At 45.9% G+C, this 18,248-nt stretch overlaps 1 protein-coding gene across 3 annotated transcripts in view; it reads right to left on the bottom strand.

Moving 5' to 3' along the window:
* Positions 1-777: 777 nt before the first annotated feature.
* LOC146032589 (uncharacterized) overlaps positions 778-18,248 on the bottom strand; it is a 90,149-nt gene continuing 72,678 nt past the window's right edge. For 2 of the 3 annotated variants that reach the window (XM_083158502.1, XM_083158501.1), the window contains exons 4-7: positions 16,900-16,997; positions 15,733-15,776; positions 7,445-7,567; positions 778-1,022 (exon numbers count right to left, since the gene is read on the bottom strand). In XM_083158502.1, coding sequence (XP_083014628.1) covers positions 870-1,022; positions 7,445-7,567; positions 15,733-15,776; positions 16,900-16,997 — 418 coding nt within the window. In that variant the 3' untranslated portion in view covers positions 778-869. The remainder of the gene's footprint in view (positions 1,023-7,444; positions 7,568-15,732; positions 15,777-16,899; positions 16,998-18,248) is intronic. The other variant, XM_083158500.1, reaches the window with a different exon arrangement.

Below are 18,248 nucleotides of genomic sequence, written 5' to 3'. Positions count from 1 at the left end.
ATAATCAATAACATATGTAATTAATGGATGCTTGACATGTCAGATGAAGAAACGAGAATTGTGTAACAAACTGGAATTGAAACTGATTTGAGGACTGAAGAATAAAGAGCAAAGACTGGACCGGATTTGGAAGCTGTAAAATTCTAGCTGAGGATTAACAGATGTGGCAATTCTCTCTCACTCCGTCAGCGTGCCATCCGCTCGTATCTGGTGGATGGCGAGCACCGGTAGATATGGACACGCGAGCGCGTCCATTGACAAGATTGGGGTGCACGAGCGTCTCTGATGTACGCAGGCCCCATTCGGCAGATGGTGAGGGCTGGCGGGCAGCGATCTGTAATAATGAGGAGCTCAGCACAGAGCTGCATGCACTTTTATAGTGACATTGTACTGGCAATTTGAGCCAGTCAGGAAATGGAAATTATAGGGTAGAGTCTGTGGTGATTGGCCATTGTGGTCAGCTGACTGAAAACTGCCCTCAGATTGGTAGTGGTGAGTCATGTGACAGTATAACTGGAGTTCTGTAAGGAATCTTGGTGTGCACTCTGAACCCTGCATTAATGGAGAGTGAGCTGAGCACTACAGGAGGTTGCGCACTGAGAGTATAGCGACAGTGCTGACCATTCCTGAGATGTGCGGACAATGAAGATGGCGCATCTATCCTAGTGTCACCCGCAGGCAGCTGGAAAACCAACATAGAGGTAAGAAAGCATTTAAAATAATCCAAATCATGACAACTAGAAGATGCGGACACCACAGTCACTGTATTATCTTTATTGTCACAGGACATAAATACAGATATATAATTATAAGGCATTGCTCTGTAATAAGACACATCCACTGTCATTGGCTGATGCAGAGATCCGGCATCACTGGGCTGGGGATCCGTCTGCTAGAGGCTGAGCTGGTGACATAGGCTCATTTGGAATCCCAGCCATGGAGTACATTGTGTCTGGCTGCGGACGGTCATATGGAATCCCAGCCGTGGAGTACATTGTGTCTGGTGGATTCTTAGGTGACTCCTACAACCAAGAAGCCATGAGAAAGTTGGGTGATTGATCTCGATCCTAGCACAACCCCATGTTACCACATGTTATTTTATTTTAAAAGATTTTCTGATTTTAAATGAATTTTTATTCAGTCTACTGTAAATATCTTATTGCAGCAATACTGTCACCATCAGGTAATACTTTATTGGAAGCATCATACCAATATACAGAAGGAGCCACGCTCGTCTAGCCTGCCTATGGCATATGGCCCGCCAATCCGCCACATTGCACCTAGTGTTTGGTGAATGGTGTTACCGGATTAGTGCAGTACCAGCGATCATCCACCAGATGTTGTTTTTTAAAATCACCACTGTGCATGCGTCAGATGTCTAATGCAACGCTACAGTGAAAGAATCAGCATTGCATGTGCATGAAGTGTCCAGTGAAATGCACTATAGCGCAAGAACTACTTCACTGTACATTACTGTACTGTATGTTAGACACTTTCTTCTGAAAATACGATCATTATGCTATTTATAATGGGCTATGGGGATACAGTACTTTCACAGAGAAAGTGTGTGTGAGATGCTTGTGCAAACAGCGCACTGAGAAGGTTCGCTGTGGTGCAAAAGCAGAAAAGACAACCGTGGATCCATATGGAAGATCCCACTTGTGTAAGGGCACTGCTGTCCGTGCGTCTCATTATGCTACACTGGTTAAACACAGAATTACGCTACAGTAGGAATGACAAAGTACGGGCAGGCCAGACTTGTACACTGAGGGGGTTAACAAAATGGCTACCGAGCCTGAACCATGGAGCGAGCAACAGATGCTCAGACAACTCCCCCATTGTCTGTGTTATAGCTAGCATAATAAGACGCTGGTTAATGCTGACTGGTCACCCCGACCTCTCCCCTTCCCGAGGAGACTGCTCTTTTCACAGTCAATGAAGCCAGTGTGAATACTCTAAACTTCATCCAAGTCCCCTAGCTTTCAGGGCACACTGACTGGAGGACGAGAGCTGCGGGCTGATCCAAGTCCCATAGCTTTCCGGGCACACTGACTGGAGGACGAGAGCTGCGGGCTGATCCAAGTCCCATAGCTTTCCGGGCACACTGACTGGAGGATGGGAGCTGCGGGCTGATCGTTGCGTCATCTGTGCTTTTGTCAGCAGCCCTTGTGTTTTGAAATAGCGGAATAAGACGCACCTTCAGCATTCCCCTTAGACATGCTGCTGCTCACTTCATAGATGTGGGTTCACGTTCGGTAGCCATTTTGTCAACCTGCTGGGTGCTTCAGTCTGGCCTGCTAGGAACAGTACGGTGACTGTATGCTCGCTCTAACCCCATAGCCCCTATGTGTTTTAAATAGCGAAATGAGACGCACATACAGAATTGCCCATACACGTACATGCATAACCCATGCAATAGCATTTTCTGAGAATATTATCTATATAACATACAGTACTGTACATTAAAGTAGTATGAATAACTGTATGAATGAGAGACAAAAAAAAATTGTCACTTAGAAAATCAAACCCAGGTCTCTGAGCAAGGAGAGTGGCACACTTATCCACTAGCCCATGACACCTGGTATTAGCGACCTGTGCTCATGAGTCTACATATGTACAAAGGGATCTCATGCCATCGGTTATACTTACTGTATAACCAGACTAACCACCTGACCACTGTACATTACCCGGCCCATGTGCCCGAGCTTGTATTGTACTGTACTGTACTGAGGGATCTCATGCCATCGGTTACTGTATAACCAGACTCACCACCTGACCACTGTACATTACCCGGCCCATGTGCCCGAGCTTGTATTGTACTGTACTGTACTGAGGGATCTCATGCCATCGGTTACTGTATAACCAGACTCACCACCTGACCACTGTACATTGCCCGGCCCATGTGCCCGAGCTTGTATTGTACTGTACTGTACAGAGGGATCTCATGCCATCAGTTACTGTATAACCAGACTCACCACCTGACCACTGTACATTACCCGGCCCATGTGCCCGAGCTTGTATTGTACTGTACTGTACAGAGGGATCTCATGCCATAGGTTACTGTATAACCAGACTCACCACCTGACCACTGTACATTACCCGGCCCATGTGCCCGAGCTTGTATTGTACTGTACTGTACTGAGGGATCTCATGCCATCGGTTACTGTATAACCAGACTCACCACCTGACCACTGTACATTGCCCGGCCCATGTGCCCGAGCTTGTATTGTACTGTACTGTACAGAGGGATCTCATGCCATCAGTTACTGTATAACCAGACTCACCACCTGACCACTGTACATTACCCGGCCCATGTGCCCCAGCTTGTATTGTACTGTACTGTACAGAGTGATCTCATGCCATCAGTTACTGTATAACCAGACTCACCACCTGACCACTGTACATTGCCCGGCCCATGTGCCCGAGCTTGTATTGTACTGTACTGTACAGAGGGATCTCATGCCATCGGTTACTGTATAACCAGACTCACCACCTGACCACTGTACATTACCCGGCCCATGTGCCCGAGCTTGTATTGTACTGTACTGTACAGAGGGATCTCATGCCATAGGTTACTGTATAACCAGACTCACCACCTGACCACTGTACATTGCCCAGCCCATGTGCCCGAGCTTGTATTGTACTGTACTGTACAGAGGGATCTCATGCCATAGGTTACTGTATAACCAGACTCACCACCTGACCACTGTACATTACCCGGCCCATGTGCCCGAGCTTGTATTTTACTGTACTGTACAGAGGGATCTCATGCCATCGGTTACTGTATAACCAGACTCACCACCTGACCACTGTACATTGCCCGGCCCATGTGCCCGAGCTTGTATTGTACTGTATAGAGTGATCTCATGCCATCAGTTACTGTATAACCAGACTCACCACCTGACCACTGTACATTGCCCGGCCCATGTGCCCAAGCTTGTATTGTACTGTACTGTACAGAGGGATCTTATGCCATCGGTTATACTTACTGTATGACCAGACTCACCACCTGACCACTGTACATTACCCGGCCCATGTGCCCGAGCTTGTATTGTACTGTACTGTACAGAGGGATCTTATGCCATCAGTTACTGTATAACCAGACTCACCACCTGACCACTGTACATTACCCGGCCCATGTGCCCGAGCTTGTATTGTACTGTACTGTACAGAGTGATCTCATGCCATCAGTTACTGTATAACCAGACTCACCACCTGACCACTGTACATTGCCCGGCCCATGTGCCCGAGCTTGTATTGTACTGTACTGTACAGAGGGATCTCATGCCATCGGTTACTGTATAACCAGACTCACCACCTGACCACTGTACATTACCCGGCCCATGTGCCCGAGCTTGTATTGTACTGTACTGTACAGAGGGATCTCATGCCATAGGTTACTGTATAACCAGACTCACCACCTGACCACTGTACATTGCCCAGCCCATGTGCCCGAGCTTGTATTGTACTGTACTGTACAGAGGGATCTCATGCCATAGGTTACTGTATAACCAGACTCACCACCTGACCACTGTACATTACCCGGCCCATGTGCCCGAGCTTGTATTGTACTGTACTGTACAGAGGGATCTCATGCCATCGGTTACTGTATAACCAGACTTACCACCTGACCACTGTACATTACCCGGTCCAAGTGCCCGAGCTTGTATTGTACTGTACTGTACAGAGGGATCTCATGCCATCGGTTACTGTATAACCAGACTCACCACCTGACCACTGTACATTGCCCGACCCATGTGCCCGAGCTTGTATTGTACTGTACTGTACAGAGGGATCTCATGCCATCGGTTACTGTATAACCAGACTCACCACCTGACCACTGTACATTGCCCGGCCCATGTGCCCGAGCTTGTATTGTACTGTACTGTACAGAGGGATCTCATGCCATAGGTTATATTTACTGTATAACCAGACTCACCACCTGACCACTGTACATTGCCCGGCCCATGTGCCCGAGCTTGTATTGTACTGTACTGTACAGAGGGATCTCATGCCATCGGTTACTGTACAACCAGACTCACCACCTGACCACTGTACATTGCCCGGCCCATGTGCCCGAGCTTTTATTGTACTGTACTGTACATAGGGATCTCATGCCATCAGTTACTGTATAACCAGACTCACCACCTGACCACTGTACATTACCCGGCCCATGTGCCCGAGCTTGTATTGTACTGTACTGTACAGAGGGATCTCATGCCATCAGTTACTGTATAACCAGACTCACCACCTGACCACTGTACATTGCCCGGCCCATGTGCCCGAGCTTGTATTGTACTGTACTGTACATAGGGATCTCATGCCATCAGTTACTGTATAACCAGACTCACCACCTGACCACTGTACATTACCCGGCCCATGTGCCCGAGCTTGTATTGTACTGTACTGTACAGATGGAGCCGCATTGCCTTTCATCCAGAATAAGACGAAAGAGCGGCTCAATTGCAATCATGTCCCATTCTCGGCAAATGGCAGAGCTCCATCTTTACTGTAAAATATATCAATCCGCCGCTGGATTAGTGGAGCATTAGAGCGCTACAAAAGTGGCATGCCAAAACCCTCGCCTAGGCGCACTGAGCTTGGCTTCATCTATATTTACAGAGTATTTGACAAGACGCAGAGGAACAGAAATGACAGAGAGAACAGCTACAGATCCCCGGCAGGTTCAACTATTCCAAACATTAACCCTATGAGTACCGACCTCTATGTGAGAGATGTGCAAAATATCTGCTAAAGACGTCAGCGTCTCTCACATTTGCTATATAAATTCTAAAAAAAATGTTATGTAAAAAAATTATATTTCCTATATAAAAGTTAACCAAAAAAGTCATTATGATGAATACAAATGTGTGCTGGGCAATTTACTGTATATACCTATTATGTCAAACTTACTTGGCACTCAAAGGGTTGAAAGGAAAACAATATGTATACAGATACAAAAAAGAGGGGTTATCAATCGCACTGGAAATTCAATTAATGGTTTAGGATCACCTCCTTATTCTTATCAAACTATTAATTTAGTATTTGACGCGGTGTGTTACCGCAAGACAGTAAACAAATACAATTGGGGAACCAACAGAAGGTCTTTTTTTGCGGTGCACAATAGAGAAAGAGATATAAAATATAACTTTTATGGTTCACATCTAAAAGTACCCTCATTTGACAAACACCACGTAGTCCTATATATTATTATTCAGATTGAATCACATATGCCCACCCCCGCAACAGTAGGGATATTATTTCCTTTTTAGACTATGTCTTCAGTCTATAAATTTTGTTTGTATGTTTTTAAATCTTCGCAGTTATTTTAGATGTGAACAATAAAAGTTATATTTTATATCTCTTTCTCTATTGTGCACTGCAAAAAAAGGCCTTCTGTTGTTTCTCCAAATGTATACAGATACAGTATATCCACATACATTTGTCCTCCTTGTGCATTAAGTGGTCCTTTTAGACGCACCACAAAATGATTCCATTTTTTTACATTATAATTAAAAAGATTCTTATTCTCATCACTATGTGAACATCATGCCACAAGCAGCTTCTGCTGAGTAAAATATGTGGCTTCTGCTATTCTGTGTGAGCCACAGCTGTATCTGCTACAGATTGCTACATTACAGTGTTTTCCTCACTGTGAATAAGAAGTATTTTAGCCAAAACATTCACCCAAAAAAGATGCTTGGTTCTACCGACTCACAGGATGGCATAGCAAGGATAGATGTATGTGCACCCACCTGTATATAATAATATTCACAGAATTATTCAAGCTTGGAGAGAATAAAAATGGGAGCGCTAAAGTATCAGCAAAGCAGCTTCTACCTTATATGTTACAGGCTATGATAATAGCTGGATGGATGGTAGTTTATCTCTCCCCGAGCTTATATTAGACCTTATTCTGATCTTATCACATGTTGCAGAGGCTCTGGTGAATCTATTGCAGCATTATCGGTGGGATAAAGCAAACGTTCAGACCCATTGTGCACTGCCATCAGTTTCCCTGGTCATTGCAAACTGCGCAGTGTGAAATTACCCAGCGGACATTATCCAGGATGAGCCCACACATCTGTAACCTGCTGCTGGATGCTGGTACAGTTATCCAGACTCTCCACGGGGAATTCAGCGGTTATCAGCACTGCAGCAGGTCCAGGATCTCTTGTAGCACAGAGCATGGCTGAACCACACAGATGGGTAATTTGGCCTCCTGCAGACAAACGCTCTGGGTATATTACTGATAGTTCTAGTTGGTTGATTCTTATCTTGATTAAAATCTATCATAATTAGGCTTTCCATACTAACCCTGTAAACCTGTATTATCTCCATGTTCTCTATATATTATGAAAAGTTTTTCTGTCCTGCATTGTCTCTGTCCTGCTTCAGCACGAGCGATAGTTTATTCTTCTTATTATATTATTATAATACTCACCACAGGCCCATCGTCTATATCCTGGTAAAGGTGGTGAGATTTGCTGAGTGCTGGTGAATCCCCGGTCACGTCTGGCTCATTGGCTGTGGCATAGACGGTCGTCACAGTTTTCTTTGGCTCCATCTGTCACAAATAACATCAGACTAATTGAATTAACTTCTATGAGGAAATCAGTAAGCGGCTGGATTTAAGGTAATCTGTTGATGTGATACTGCTTGATTTTGCTAAAGCTTTTGACACGGTTCCTCATAAAAGGTTATTAATGAAACTATGTAATTTGGGGTTAGGAGATAAAATTTGTAATTGGCTTAAAAACTGGTTGCACATTCGGGGACAGAGAGTGGTGGTAAATGGCATACATTCCATCTCGGGTAAAGTCCAAAGTGGAGTCCTGCAAGGTTCAGTATTGGGACCCACCTTGTTTAATATATTCCTTAATGATATAGGAAGTGACATAGTGAGTAAAATTGCAATATTTGCGGACTACATGAAATTGAGTAAGGAAATGAACTCAGGAGAAGATGTGGATACACTACAAAGTGATTTAAATAAACTGGAAAGGTGGGCAGAAAGGTGGAAAATGCAGTTTAACGTTGATAAATGTAAATGATTTAATTATGGGAGCAAAAAATGAACAAGCTACTTATAGGCTAAATTGAGTTATTATAGGGAATTCTGCTGTATCTGGGAATTCTGTGGTCATCATAGATAATAAATACTGTGTAATAGTGCACACTGCTCAAATGCAGCAGCAAAAGCAAACCAGGCACTGGCATACATTAAAAGGGGAATGGATTCAAGGGATACCAATGTGATAGTGCCTCTTTACAAGGCATTGGTGAGACCACACTTGGAACACTGTGTTCAGTTCTGAGCACCGCACCTTAAAAAGGATATACTGTATATGAATTGGAACAGGTACAGAGAAGGGCGACTAAGCTAGTAACAGGTCTGGAATCACTAGAATACACAGATAGGTTATACCAGGCTGAATATGTTCTCACTGGAGAAACGGAGGCTGAGAGGTGATATGATTAGTATGTTCACATACAGGATTGGGAATCATATGGAACTGGGAGATGATTGGTCACTAACAGGCCTATACTTAGGACACGCGGGCATGTACTGAGGCTTGAGGAATATAAATTCCATCCTGAATTAAGAAGAGGATTCTTCCCCATTAGAGCAGTAACATTCTGGAACTCATTGCCGGTGGGGTGGTTACAGCAACTACTAGTAATGAATTTAAATCAAAACTTGATACATTTGTGGCCACTAAGGGAATCCTACAGATATGACTTAGTTACGTCAGTAGTTACAAGTCAGATAGTTTGAACTTGATGGACTAACGTCTTTTATCAGCCTTAATTACAATGTTAATACTGTATGTATAAATAGAAGCTTGGGTGGAGGGCGCACTGTGGCATATGTCCTATGCCCGTTACTGGCCGCCATTGGCTGGGCTGGTATATTTCTGCACCTCTGTATACCAAGGACCCAGTGATGCCGTTTTAGACTGTCCGCACTATTTTGTGCGGACAGTTAAAAATGCCCACCCCCTCCCCACCAATACATATGGAAAATATTTTTTGGTGCTTGCCAACAGAAGTGTGAATTTGTGAAAATGGGTGTGGCCTTATGGCAGGGGGTGTGGCCTTTCAGACAAATTCTCACTTACCCCCCAGCCCCCTACCAACCTGCATGTATTACGCCCTGCCCCCCACCCTGCATGTATTATGCTCTGCCCCCCTACCCTGCATGTATTATGCCCCCCAACCCTGCATGTATTATGCTCTGCCACCAACCCTTCATGTATAATGTATTATGCTATGCCCCCACCCTGCACGTATTATGCTCTGCCCCCCTTCCTGCTGCCTAGTAATGCCGCTGGTTCTGCTGTGAGCTGCACTGCTACTGATCTTTCTTCCTTCCTCACTGGCTGCCTGGTAAGATGGTGGCCACTAATGCCTCTAAGGCGCCCCCTTAGTGCACAGCTATGCGCAGCCACCTACTATCCCCTAGTACTCTGCTCGGTGGGTAGATTTAGATGCCTCTGCATCCTCTCATAGCAATGTCCTTCAGAGTAACTCCGCCCACCAAGCAGAGTACTAGGGGTGGGAAGGATGAGGGAGAACCTGGAGCCGCTCTTTGCTCAGAGACAGTGTGTGGCGGTGGGAGGTGATTGGCCCAGCAGCAGCACTGCAGTAGTGAGTAGTGTCGCTGCAAGTGCGATGGTGCATCTGTAAGGAGGGCACTGCCATGACCACATTGTGCCACCTCTCATTATCTCATTTCAGTCATCTGTTTCTTAGCATTTGATGCACCCATGTGTGTCACGATTCATCACATGATCGACCCGATCTGAGCAGAAAATGATGGCTCTCATTATGTGTTTTAAAAATATATACCTTATAATCATTCTTTTAGCTTAAATGTGACCTAGGACTGGCACAAAATGGCTGTGTCCTGTGCTTTAGATGGCAAATTCTGTCTTCTGATTGGCTGCCAGACCAGGGTTGGAAATCTTAGTGAGGCTAGGATGTTGTCACTCTGAGGGGACACAGAACATATCTGTAGAGTACTCTGAAGTCAGTCTATCTGATAAGGATCTGAGGCCCCTTGTAACCCAGCCCCTGGATCGTCCTCATTCCAGTTAGGAGGGACAGGATTCAGATCTCATTATCAGACCTTGCATCCTGTCTGTTGCATTCCAATGTGTAAGGAGTTTGTACATGGAACTTAGAAGTATAGTGGAATCTTCCTTTCATGTGCAAAGGATCAATTATTTAGGGACATTCATTAGTGTCCAGCAGGGAAATGGTCAAAATCTCCAAGGTTGGGGGAGGAATCTGCAGGTAAAATTACTCTTCTCTCCCAATAACCTGTGTTCATTTCTTGGGGACTTCAGCTATATGGTGGGAATGACCATACCTCTTTATATGTCAAATTCCCCCACAGTTTCTTGGTACTTGGAGTAAGTTAAGATTCTGGATTTTCATTCCTTTTTCATTTTGTTTGAGATTGTTTTCTTCTGTGTGTATTAAAATATATTTAATCATCTTTGTGAGCATTTTTGTAACTAAAGCTCTAAAGTATTCTTGGAAATAATAATAATTATAATAATGATTCATATTTCTAGTCCTGAATCTGTGTTCTTAGGATCAATGCCTAGAGCGGTTTATGCTACAACCGACTTATAATATATTGTGTGGTCAGATGCGAGCAAGGCGTACCTTGCGCAATTTGGAAGCACTAAACCAGTCTTTGCTGGTGGCGGCATACCTTATGTCAGGCATGTCCAAACTGTGGCCCTCCAGCTGTTGTGAAACTACACATCCCAGCATACCTTGCCATAGGATTAGCATTCCCTAATAGCAAATCTGTAGCGTTTCTGTATATAATGTATACTGACTGTAATTGCTGATGTTACATGTATAACCAGTGTGTAAAATAAAGGTAATACTTTTGTACCTTTGCTATTGTGTATTTCTGTGCGATCTTTGGAACTTGGAAGGAACTAGGGTGCTATGCGAGAGGCATAAGGTGCGCTGCACAGCTGCATAGATCCTGGGGTCCTCACAACCCTTCCTCCTCATCCCCTATACCTTGAAAAAGCCTTCCTTACAGGCGAAACGCGTTGGTACCGTATGGTACCGTATGGACTGTTCTATATGTTCGTTCCCTCCCCAGAAGTTTTATTTACCCAAAGCACCTATTGCTATTACCTATGTATATCTACTTTTTACAGATTTTATAAACAATATTATTATTTTTTATTGTAGAATAATAAATTATCTCTATCCGATTAATATTGGCACCTATTGATTAATTTAATTTAATCTTTTTATCCACCAGCGCAGTGTACACCCCCTATTCATTTTGTCCCTCCTCATCCCCGGCCTGGTACCCTTCCGCTTCATCCCAGCTACCTTCACCCACTTCATTCCACTGAGACTGCCTTAGTGAAAGTCACCAATGACCTGCTGTCAGCAAAATCCAGGGGTCACTTCTCCCTGCTTATCCTTTTGGACCTATCTGCTGCCTTTGACACTGTGGATCACCCTCCCCTCCTCCACACACTCCAAAAAATTGGCCTCTCTGGCACGGTCTTCCTCTTACCTCTCCAACCATTCCTTCTCAGTCTCTGCCTCTGGCTCCACCTCCCCAACCTCCATCCTTCCTGTCGGGGTCCCTCAGGGTTCCGTTCTTGGCCCCCTGCTGTTCTCCCTGTACACCTCTTCTCATTTGGCTTCCAATATCACCTCTATGCGGATGACACCCAAATCTACCTCTCCTCTCTTGATCTGTCCCCCACTGTTCTCTCTCAGGTTTCCAACTGCCTCTCTGCCATCTCCACCTGGATGTCTGAGCGATTTCTGAAGCTGAATATGGACAAAACCAAACTTATTATCTTTCCCCCACCCAGAGCTATGCCCCCTACTGATATCTCTATCACTGTTAACAACACCATCATCTCACCCATTCCCCAACTCCGCTGCCTGGGTGGCACTCGCGAATCCTCCCTCTCCTTTGCACCCCACATCCAAGCCCTGGCCCATTCTTGCCAGTTCCAGTTACTTGCTCGCATCAGGCCTTTTCTCTCACAGAGTGCAACTAAGCTTATCATCCACTCACTGGTCATCTCACGACTCGACTACTGCAATGCTCTCCTCACTGGCCTCGCTCGATCCAAACTGGCTCCTCTCCAATCTGTCCTCAATGCTGCAGCCAGGCTTATATTCCACTCCCACTGCTCTAATTCTGCCACTCCCCTTCAACAAAATCTGCACTGGCTCCCATTCCCCTACATAATCCTCTTCAAATAACTCACACTCACATACAGGGCCATCTCTAATTCCATTGCTCCAAATATCTCTAACACCCTCCCGCCCTCTACAGTTGGCCAACGACTGTCGTCTCTCCTCCACCCTGATCACTGCTTCCCATGCTAGAGTACAGGACTTTGCCCGTGCTGCACCCCTTCAGTGGAACGCACTAACTTGCTCCATTAGACTCTTCCCGACCTTGCAAAGCTTCAAACGGGCATTGAAAACTCGCCTATTCATCAAAGCATACCCTTCCACTGCATAAACCAGCTGGTTCTCCGACCCCTTGCCTGTTTACATCCTGCTATCTAGCCACCACCCACTTGCTTGCACCTCTTGTAATCTGTCTGTCTCCCCTTCCTACTAGATTGTAAGATCCTCCGAGCAGGGCCCTCTTCCCTCTTGTTGTTAAAGCCCTCTTCTCTTCACATTTCACTCACAGCTCTCCTATACTCAAACACTCAGTAACCTTCTTCGTCCACATACTCATCTCCATCATTGGCCTCAAGCCTCTAGTTGTATGTTGATTGAGTCCTCACTACTTACATTTAAGCTGTGATACCTTCAGCTTAAAAATGCTCTAGGTACCCAATTTAAAGGTCAAGTCCCAGAATTTGGAACACCACCCATTAAAAAAGATATTAGCTAAAACTAATAAGATCTCTAATATATATAAGCACTTTCTGCAAGTTAAAAATGAGGACGGGCTGAGTAAAATAAAAGAGAAATGGGAGGAGGACTTTGGACAGATGAGCGGGGACGAATGGACTAGGGCCATGAATTCGATTTCCAACTCGACAAACTCAATCAAGGTACAACAAATACAACTATATATATTACACAGATCATATTTGTCCACAGGGAGGATGATGAAATTTAAAGCAATATCATCAGACAAATGTCCAAAATGTAACAATGCTCCAGGGTCATTTTTCCATCTGCTATGGGATTGCTGGGTGGTCCAGGACTTTTGGATAAGGGTTGAAAGGTATTTGGTTGAAATCGGGGTAAAAGAAAATATTCTTACGCCCAAATGTTGCCTGTTAAATATAGTGAGCGATGGAGGAATAGACAGCGATGAGAAAGCTTTTATTGCCAACCTGTGCTCCCTAGCCAAGGTAATGATAGCCAGATCTTGGATGGCGAAAACAGGACCAGAATTTGAAGGTTGGACAGCACTAATAGAGTACACAGCACGGCACGAAAGACATATTTACAAGAATAGGAAGACATTGGGGAAGTATAAAAAGATATGGAGTAAATGGTTAGTAAAAAACTAATGTCACATATACATAATTTAATTAATAATAATTAGTAGACGTAGAGATTAATCACAATTAGGTATAAGAAACTAAATACACAAAGTAGCTCAGATATACTAAATTAACTAAGTAATGTACACAATCACAAATATAAATACTACAATAATAATAATAATAATAATAATAATAATAATAATAATAATAATAATAATAAAAAAAAAACATATCTAATAAAACTTACATTTAAGCTGTAATGTGTATTGAACTGTGGCGCTTTTTATTTGTACTCTATTTTTGTTATTCATTCAATGTTATGCCAAGTTTTGTCTCCCTGTATTGTTCCTTTGTACGGCGCTGCGAAACACTTGTGGCGCCTTATAAATAAAATAATAATAATAATAATAATCCCTGCCTGGTACCCTTCCTACTCATCCCCTGCCTGGTACCTTTCCTCCTCCTACCCAGCCTAGTACCCTTCCTCCTCTTAACCACCCTTCATTTGCCAACCCTGCCTGGTACCCCTCCTCCTGCTACCCTTCCTGGGACCCTTCCTCCTATCCTGCCTGGAACCCTTCCTCCTCCTACCCTACCTGGTACCCTAACTCCTCCCACCCTGTCTGAGACCCTTCCTCCTCCCGCCCTGCCTGAGACCCTTCCTCCTTCCACCCTGCCTGGTATCTTTCCCCCTCTCACCCTGCCTAAATCCCTTCCTCCTGCCACTCTGCCTGGTACCTAACTCCTCCCACCCTGCCTAGGACTCTTCCTCCTACCGTACCTGGGACCTTTCCTCCACCTACCCTGCCTGGTACCTTTCCTCCTCCTACCCAGCCTGGTACCCTTCCTCCTACCCTGCCTGGGACCCTTCCTCTGGCTACCCTTCCTACTCCTACCCTTCCTGGGACAATTCCACCTCCTACTCTGCCTGGGACCGTTCCTCCTCCCACCCTGCCTGAGACCCTTCCTCCTCCCACCCTGCCCGGGACACTTCCTCCCCCTACCCTGCCTGGTACCGTTTCTCCTCCTACCCTGCCTGGTACCCTTCCTCCTCCTACCCTGCCTGGGACCCTTTCTCTTCCTGCCTGCCTGGGACCCTTTCTCTTCCTGCCCTGCCTGGGACCTTTCCTACACCTACCCTGTCTGGTACCCTTCCTCCTCCTACCCTTCCTGGGACCCTTCCACCTCCTACTCTGCCTGGGAGCCTTCCTCCTCCCACCCTGTCTGAGACCCTTAATCCTCCCACCCTGCCTAGGACCCTTCCTCCTACTACCCTGCCTGGGACACTTCCTCCCCCTACCCTGCCAGGTACCATTCCTCCTCCTACCCTGCCTGGGACCCTTCCTCTTCCTGCCCTGCCTGAGACCCTTCCTCCGTTCACCCTGCCTGGTAACTAACTCCTCCCACCCAGCTTGGTTCCCTTCCTCCTCCCACCCTGTCTGGTACATTTCCTCCTCCTACCCTGCCTGGGACCTTTACCCCTTCTCACCTGCCTGGCACTCTTCCCCCTCCTCCCCTGCCTGGCACCCTTCCCCCTCCTCCCCTGCCTGGCAAGCTTCCCCCTCCTCCCCTGCCTGGTACCCTTCCCCCTCCTACCCTGTCTGGTTCCCTTCTTCCTCCCCTGCCTGAGACCCTTGCCCCTACTACCCTGCCTGGTACCCTTCCCCCTCCTACCTTGCCGGGTACCCTTCCCCCTCCTCCCCTGCCTGGCACCCTTCCTCCTCCTCCTCCCCTGCCTGGCACCCTTCCCCCTCTTACCCTGTCTGGTTCCTTTCCTAATCCTCCTCCACCCTTGCCTGAAACCCTTCCCCCTCCCCCCATGCCTGTTAACTAACTACTCATCCCCTGCCTGGCACCCTTCCCCCTCCTCCCCTGCCTGGTTCCCTTCCTCCTCCTCCCCTGCCTGGCACCGTTCCCCCTCCTACCCTGTCTTGTTCTCTTCCTCCCCTGCCTGAGACCCTTCCTCCGCCTACCATGCCTGGTACCCTTCCCCCTCCTTCCCTCCTCCCCTGCCTGGCACCCTTCCTCCTCCCCTGCATGGCACCCATCCCCATCCTACCCTGCCTGGTTCCCATCCTCCTACCCTGCCTGAGACCCTTCTTCCTCCCACCTTGCCTGGTCCCCTTCCTCCTCCTACCTTAGTATAAATGACATTACTAGAAATGCTAGAGATCCGGGTCAGTAATAACTCACATACAACACTTACCTCCACACTGCTGTCACTTCTGGCAGAATACGTTCTCTGCTTACCTAGAAAATCAGCACACAATGGTATTATATTCCTGTACGAAGTGAATAATATATCCGAGACTCCATTAGGAAGTCACCCCACCCCTTGTATCCAGGGCTGGCATTAGAAATCTTGGGGCCCCATACATTGATATCTGTGGGGCCCCTACCCCTACCTAGTTAAGCACTAGCGTGGAGAGTTAGGCCCTAGTTGGGAGGGTTAAGCTGCTAGGGTAGGGGGGTTAGGCTGGTAGGGGAGGGGGACTAGGCTGCAGGAAGGGAGGATAAGGGGGGCAGGGGGAGGGATTCCAACACCTGTCATCCAGATGTACCCCATATACTGTACCTACACACACATATAAACATATATATATATATATATATATATACACACACACACACATATATATATATATATATATGTAAACCCCCCACACACACATGTACATACGTACACACATAAGCATATATACCTACACATATATACATTTGACATACTGTGAAATGGTGAGGGAAGGGTACTATGACCCATGGGTACTCACTGTTGGTACAGACAGGATGTCTCTTAGCTGTAGGGACCAAGGGCCCTCAGCCTTTGGCTGAAACTTTGTAAGAGTGGAGGCCAACTCGGACTGCGCACGAACCCCATCACTGCCAGGAGAAGATCGGGACGGGGATGTCCCTCGTATCCTCTGACATCTGCTTCCTCCAACTGCACCGCAGGCTGCGCATATTGCTGGGTGGGCAACGGCGCTAATGGCTGGCAGCGGGGCTCCTGAGCGGACACAGCGTTGACATCATGTCTCCTGACGGGGACAGTTCAGTGGTGGGGCTGCAGGGGGCTGACGGCAGCTGCTGCCACTGCCTTGCAGTAGTTCCTGGCGCAGGCAGGAGACGGGGCTGCTCCGCGAACATCCTCTGCGTCAAGTGATTTGTAAAGGTCGGCACAGCGTAATCGGAGCGGGACTGGGTAAGGGAAAGGGGAGGGATGTTGGTGCAGCCCCCGTACACCCTGTAGGTGTCCCTCATATCTGACCCTTGGGGCCCCTCTGACCCTTGGGGCCCGGTACGGGTGTCCCCCTTGACCCCCCCCCCTGTCGCCGGGCCTGCTTGTATCAGCTGCTAGGAGATATTTGTCACTTACGATGGCACTTGTATTTCCATAACCATAGGACAGCACCTGCTATAATCAGGATTAGCAGTATAAGAAGAATGGGTAGAAGGATCCGGCCGTCACGGGATCTAAGAAAAAATATATTATATTTGTGTGGCTGAAATGTTCTCTGTGCAATATAACAATGTAATATAATGTACTATAATAATATAACAATGAAATGTAACAATGTAATATAACAATGTACCATAATGTAATGTAACAATGGAATATGTTAATGTAATGTAATAAAGTAACAATGTGATATAACAATGTAGCGTTACAATGTATTTAAAAATGTAATGTACTATCACAATATAATGTAACAATGTAATATAAAAATGCAATATAAAATGTAAAAATGCCATGTAATGTAACAATGTAATATAATGTAACAATGTACAGTAATGTAACAATTTTATGTAGTAGTATAACAATGTAATGTAAGAGTAACAATATAATATAACAATGTAATGAAACAATTTAATGTAATATAACAATGTACAGTAATGTAACAATTTTATGTAGTAGTATAACAATGTACAATAATGTAACAATGTTTTGTAATAAAGTAACAATGTGATATAGCAATGTAATATAACAATGTAATGTAACAATGCAATACAGTGTAACTATGTAATGTACCAATGTAATATAACAACAGTGGCGCACGCAGGGGGGGTTTCTGAGTACCCAGAAACCCTCCAGAAGTCTAAGGGCCCTAGGCTGAAAGCTGAGAGTCCCCTCTTTCCATGGGTACAAGAATTTTAAAAATTGGCTATATCTCACTTCAAAGCAGTGGTCCCCATCCAACTCTCTCTGCACATTTTGCATATGCTCCCCTGCAGTGCACATGGTTTTGTCCATCTAAGAAGGATTTTGTCAGAAAGAGTGAACCAAAATAAGGCCCAATGTAAGGGTCAGTTATGTGATGGTGTACAGTAATGTAACAATGTAATGTAATATAACAATGTAAGGGTCAGTTATGTGATGGTGTACAGTAATGTAACAATCTCTTATATATTTGGCTACATCTGTCAATCAAAGTGTGTCTGGAGCTGTAACGCTGGGTGGAGCCTCTGACTCACATGACTGACTCACATGACAGAGAACCAGCCCAGTGAGCCCACAGACAGTGCCAGACACCCTCTGCCTCTCCATGTTACACAGCAAAGACACAGCTACTCACCAGACACACCAGGGAGGTTAATATGGTTGGTGCGGCCAAACGTGCGTACGTTCTATATTAGCGTACGCTCTCCGTACGCGGCCGTTGGGGTTAAGTCCACCCACAAATCAGCCGCATACGTACGGGCATAAACAACGTCGAAGGGGAGTGG

This window comes from Crinia signifera, chromosome 1 (assembly GCF_055691185.1).
Source record: "Crinia signifera chromosome 1, ASM5569118v1, whole genome shotgun sequence".
NCBI lineage: Eukaryota > Metazoa > Chordata > Amphibia > Anura > Myobatrachidae > Crinia > Crinia signifera.
This window is presented reverse-complemented; position numbering and strand designations above follow the sequence as displayed.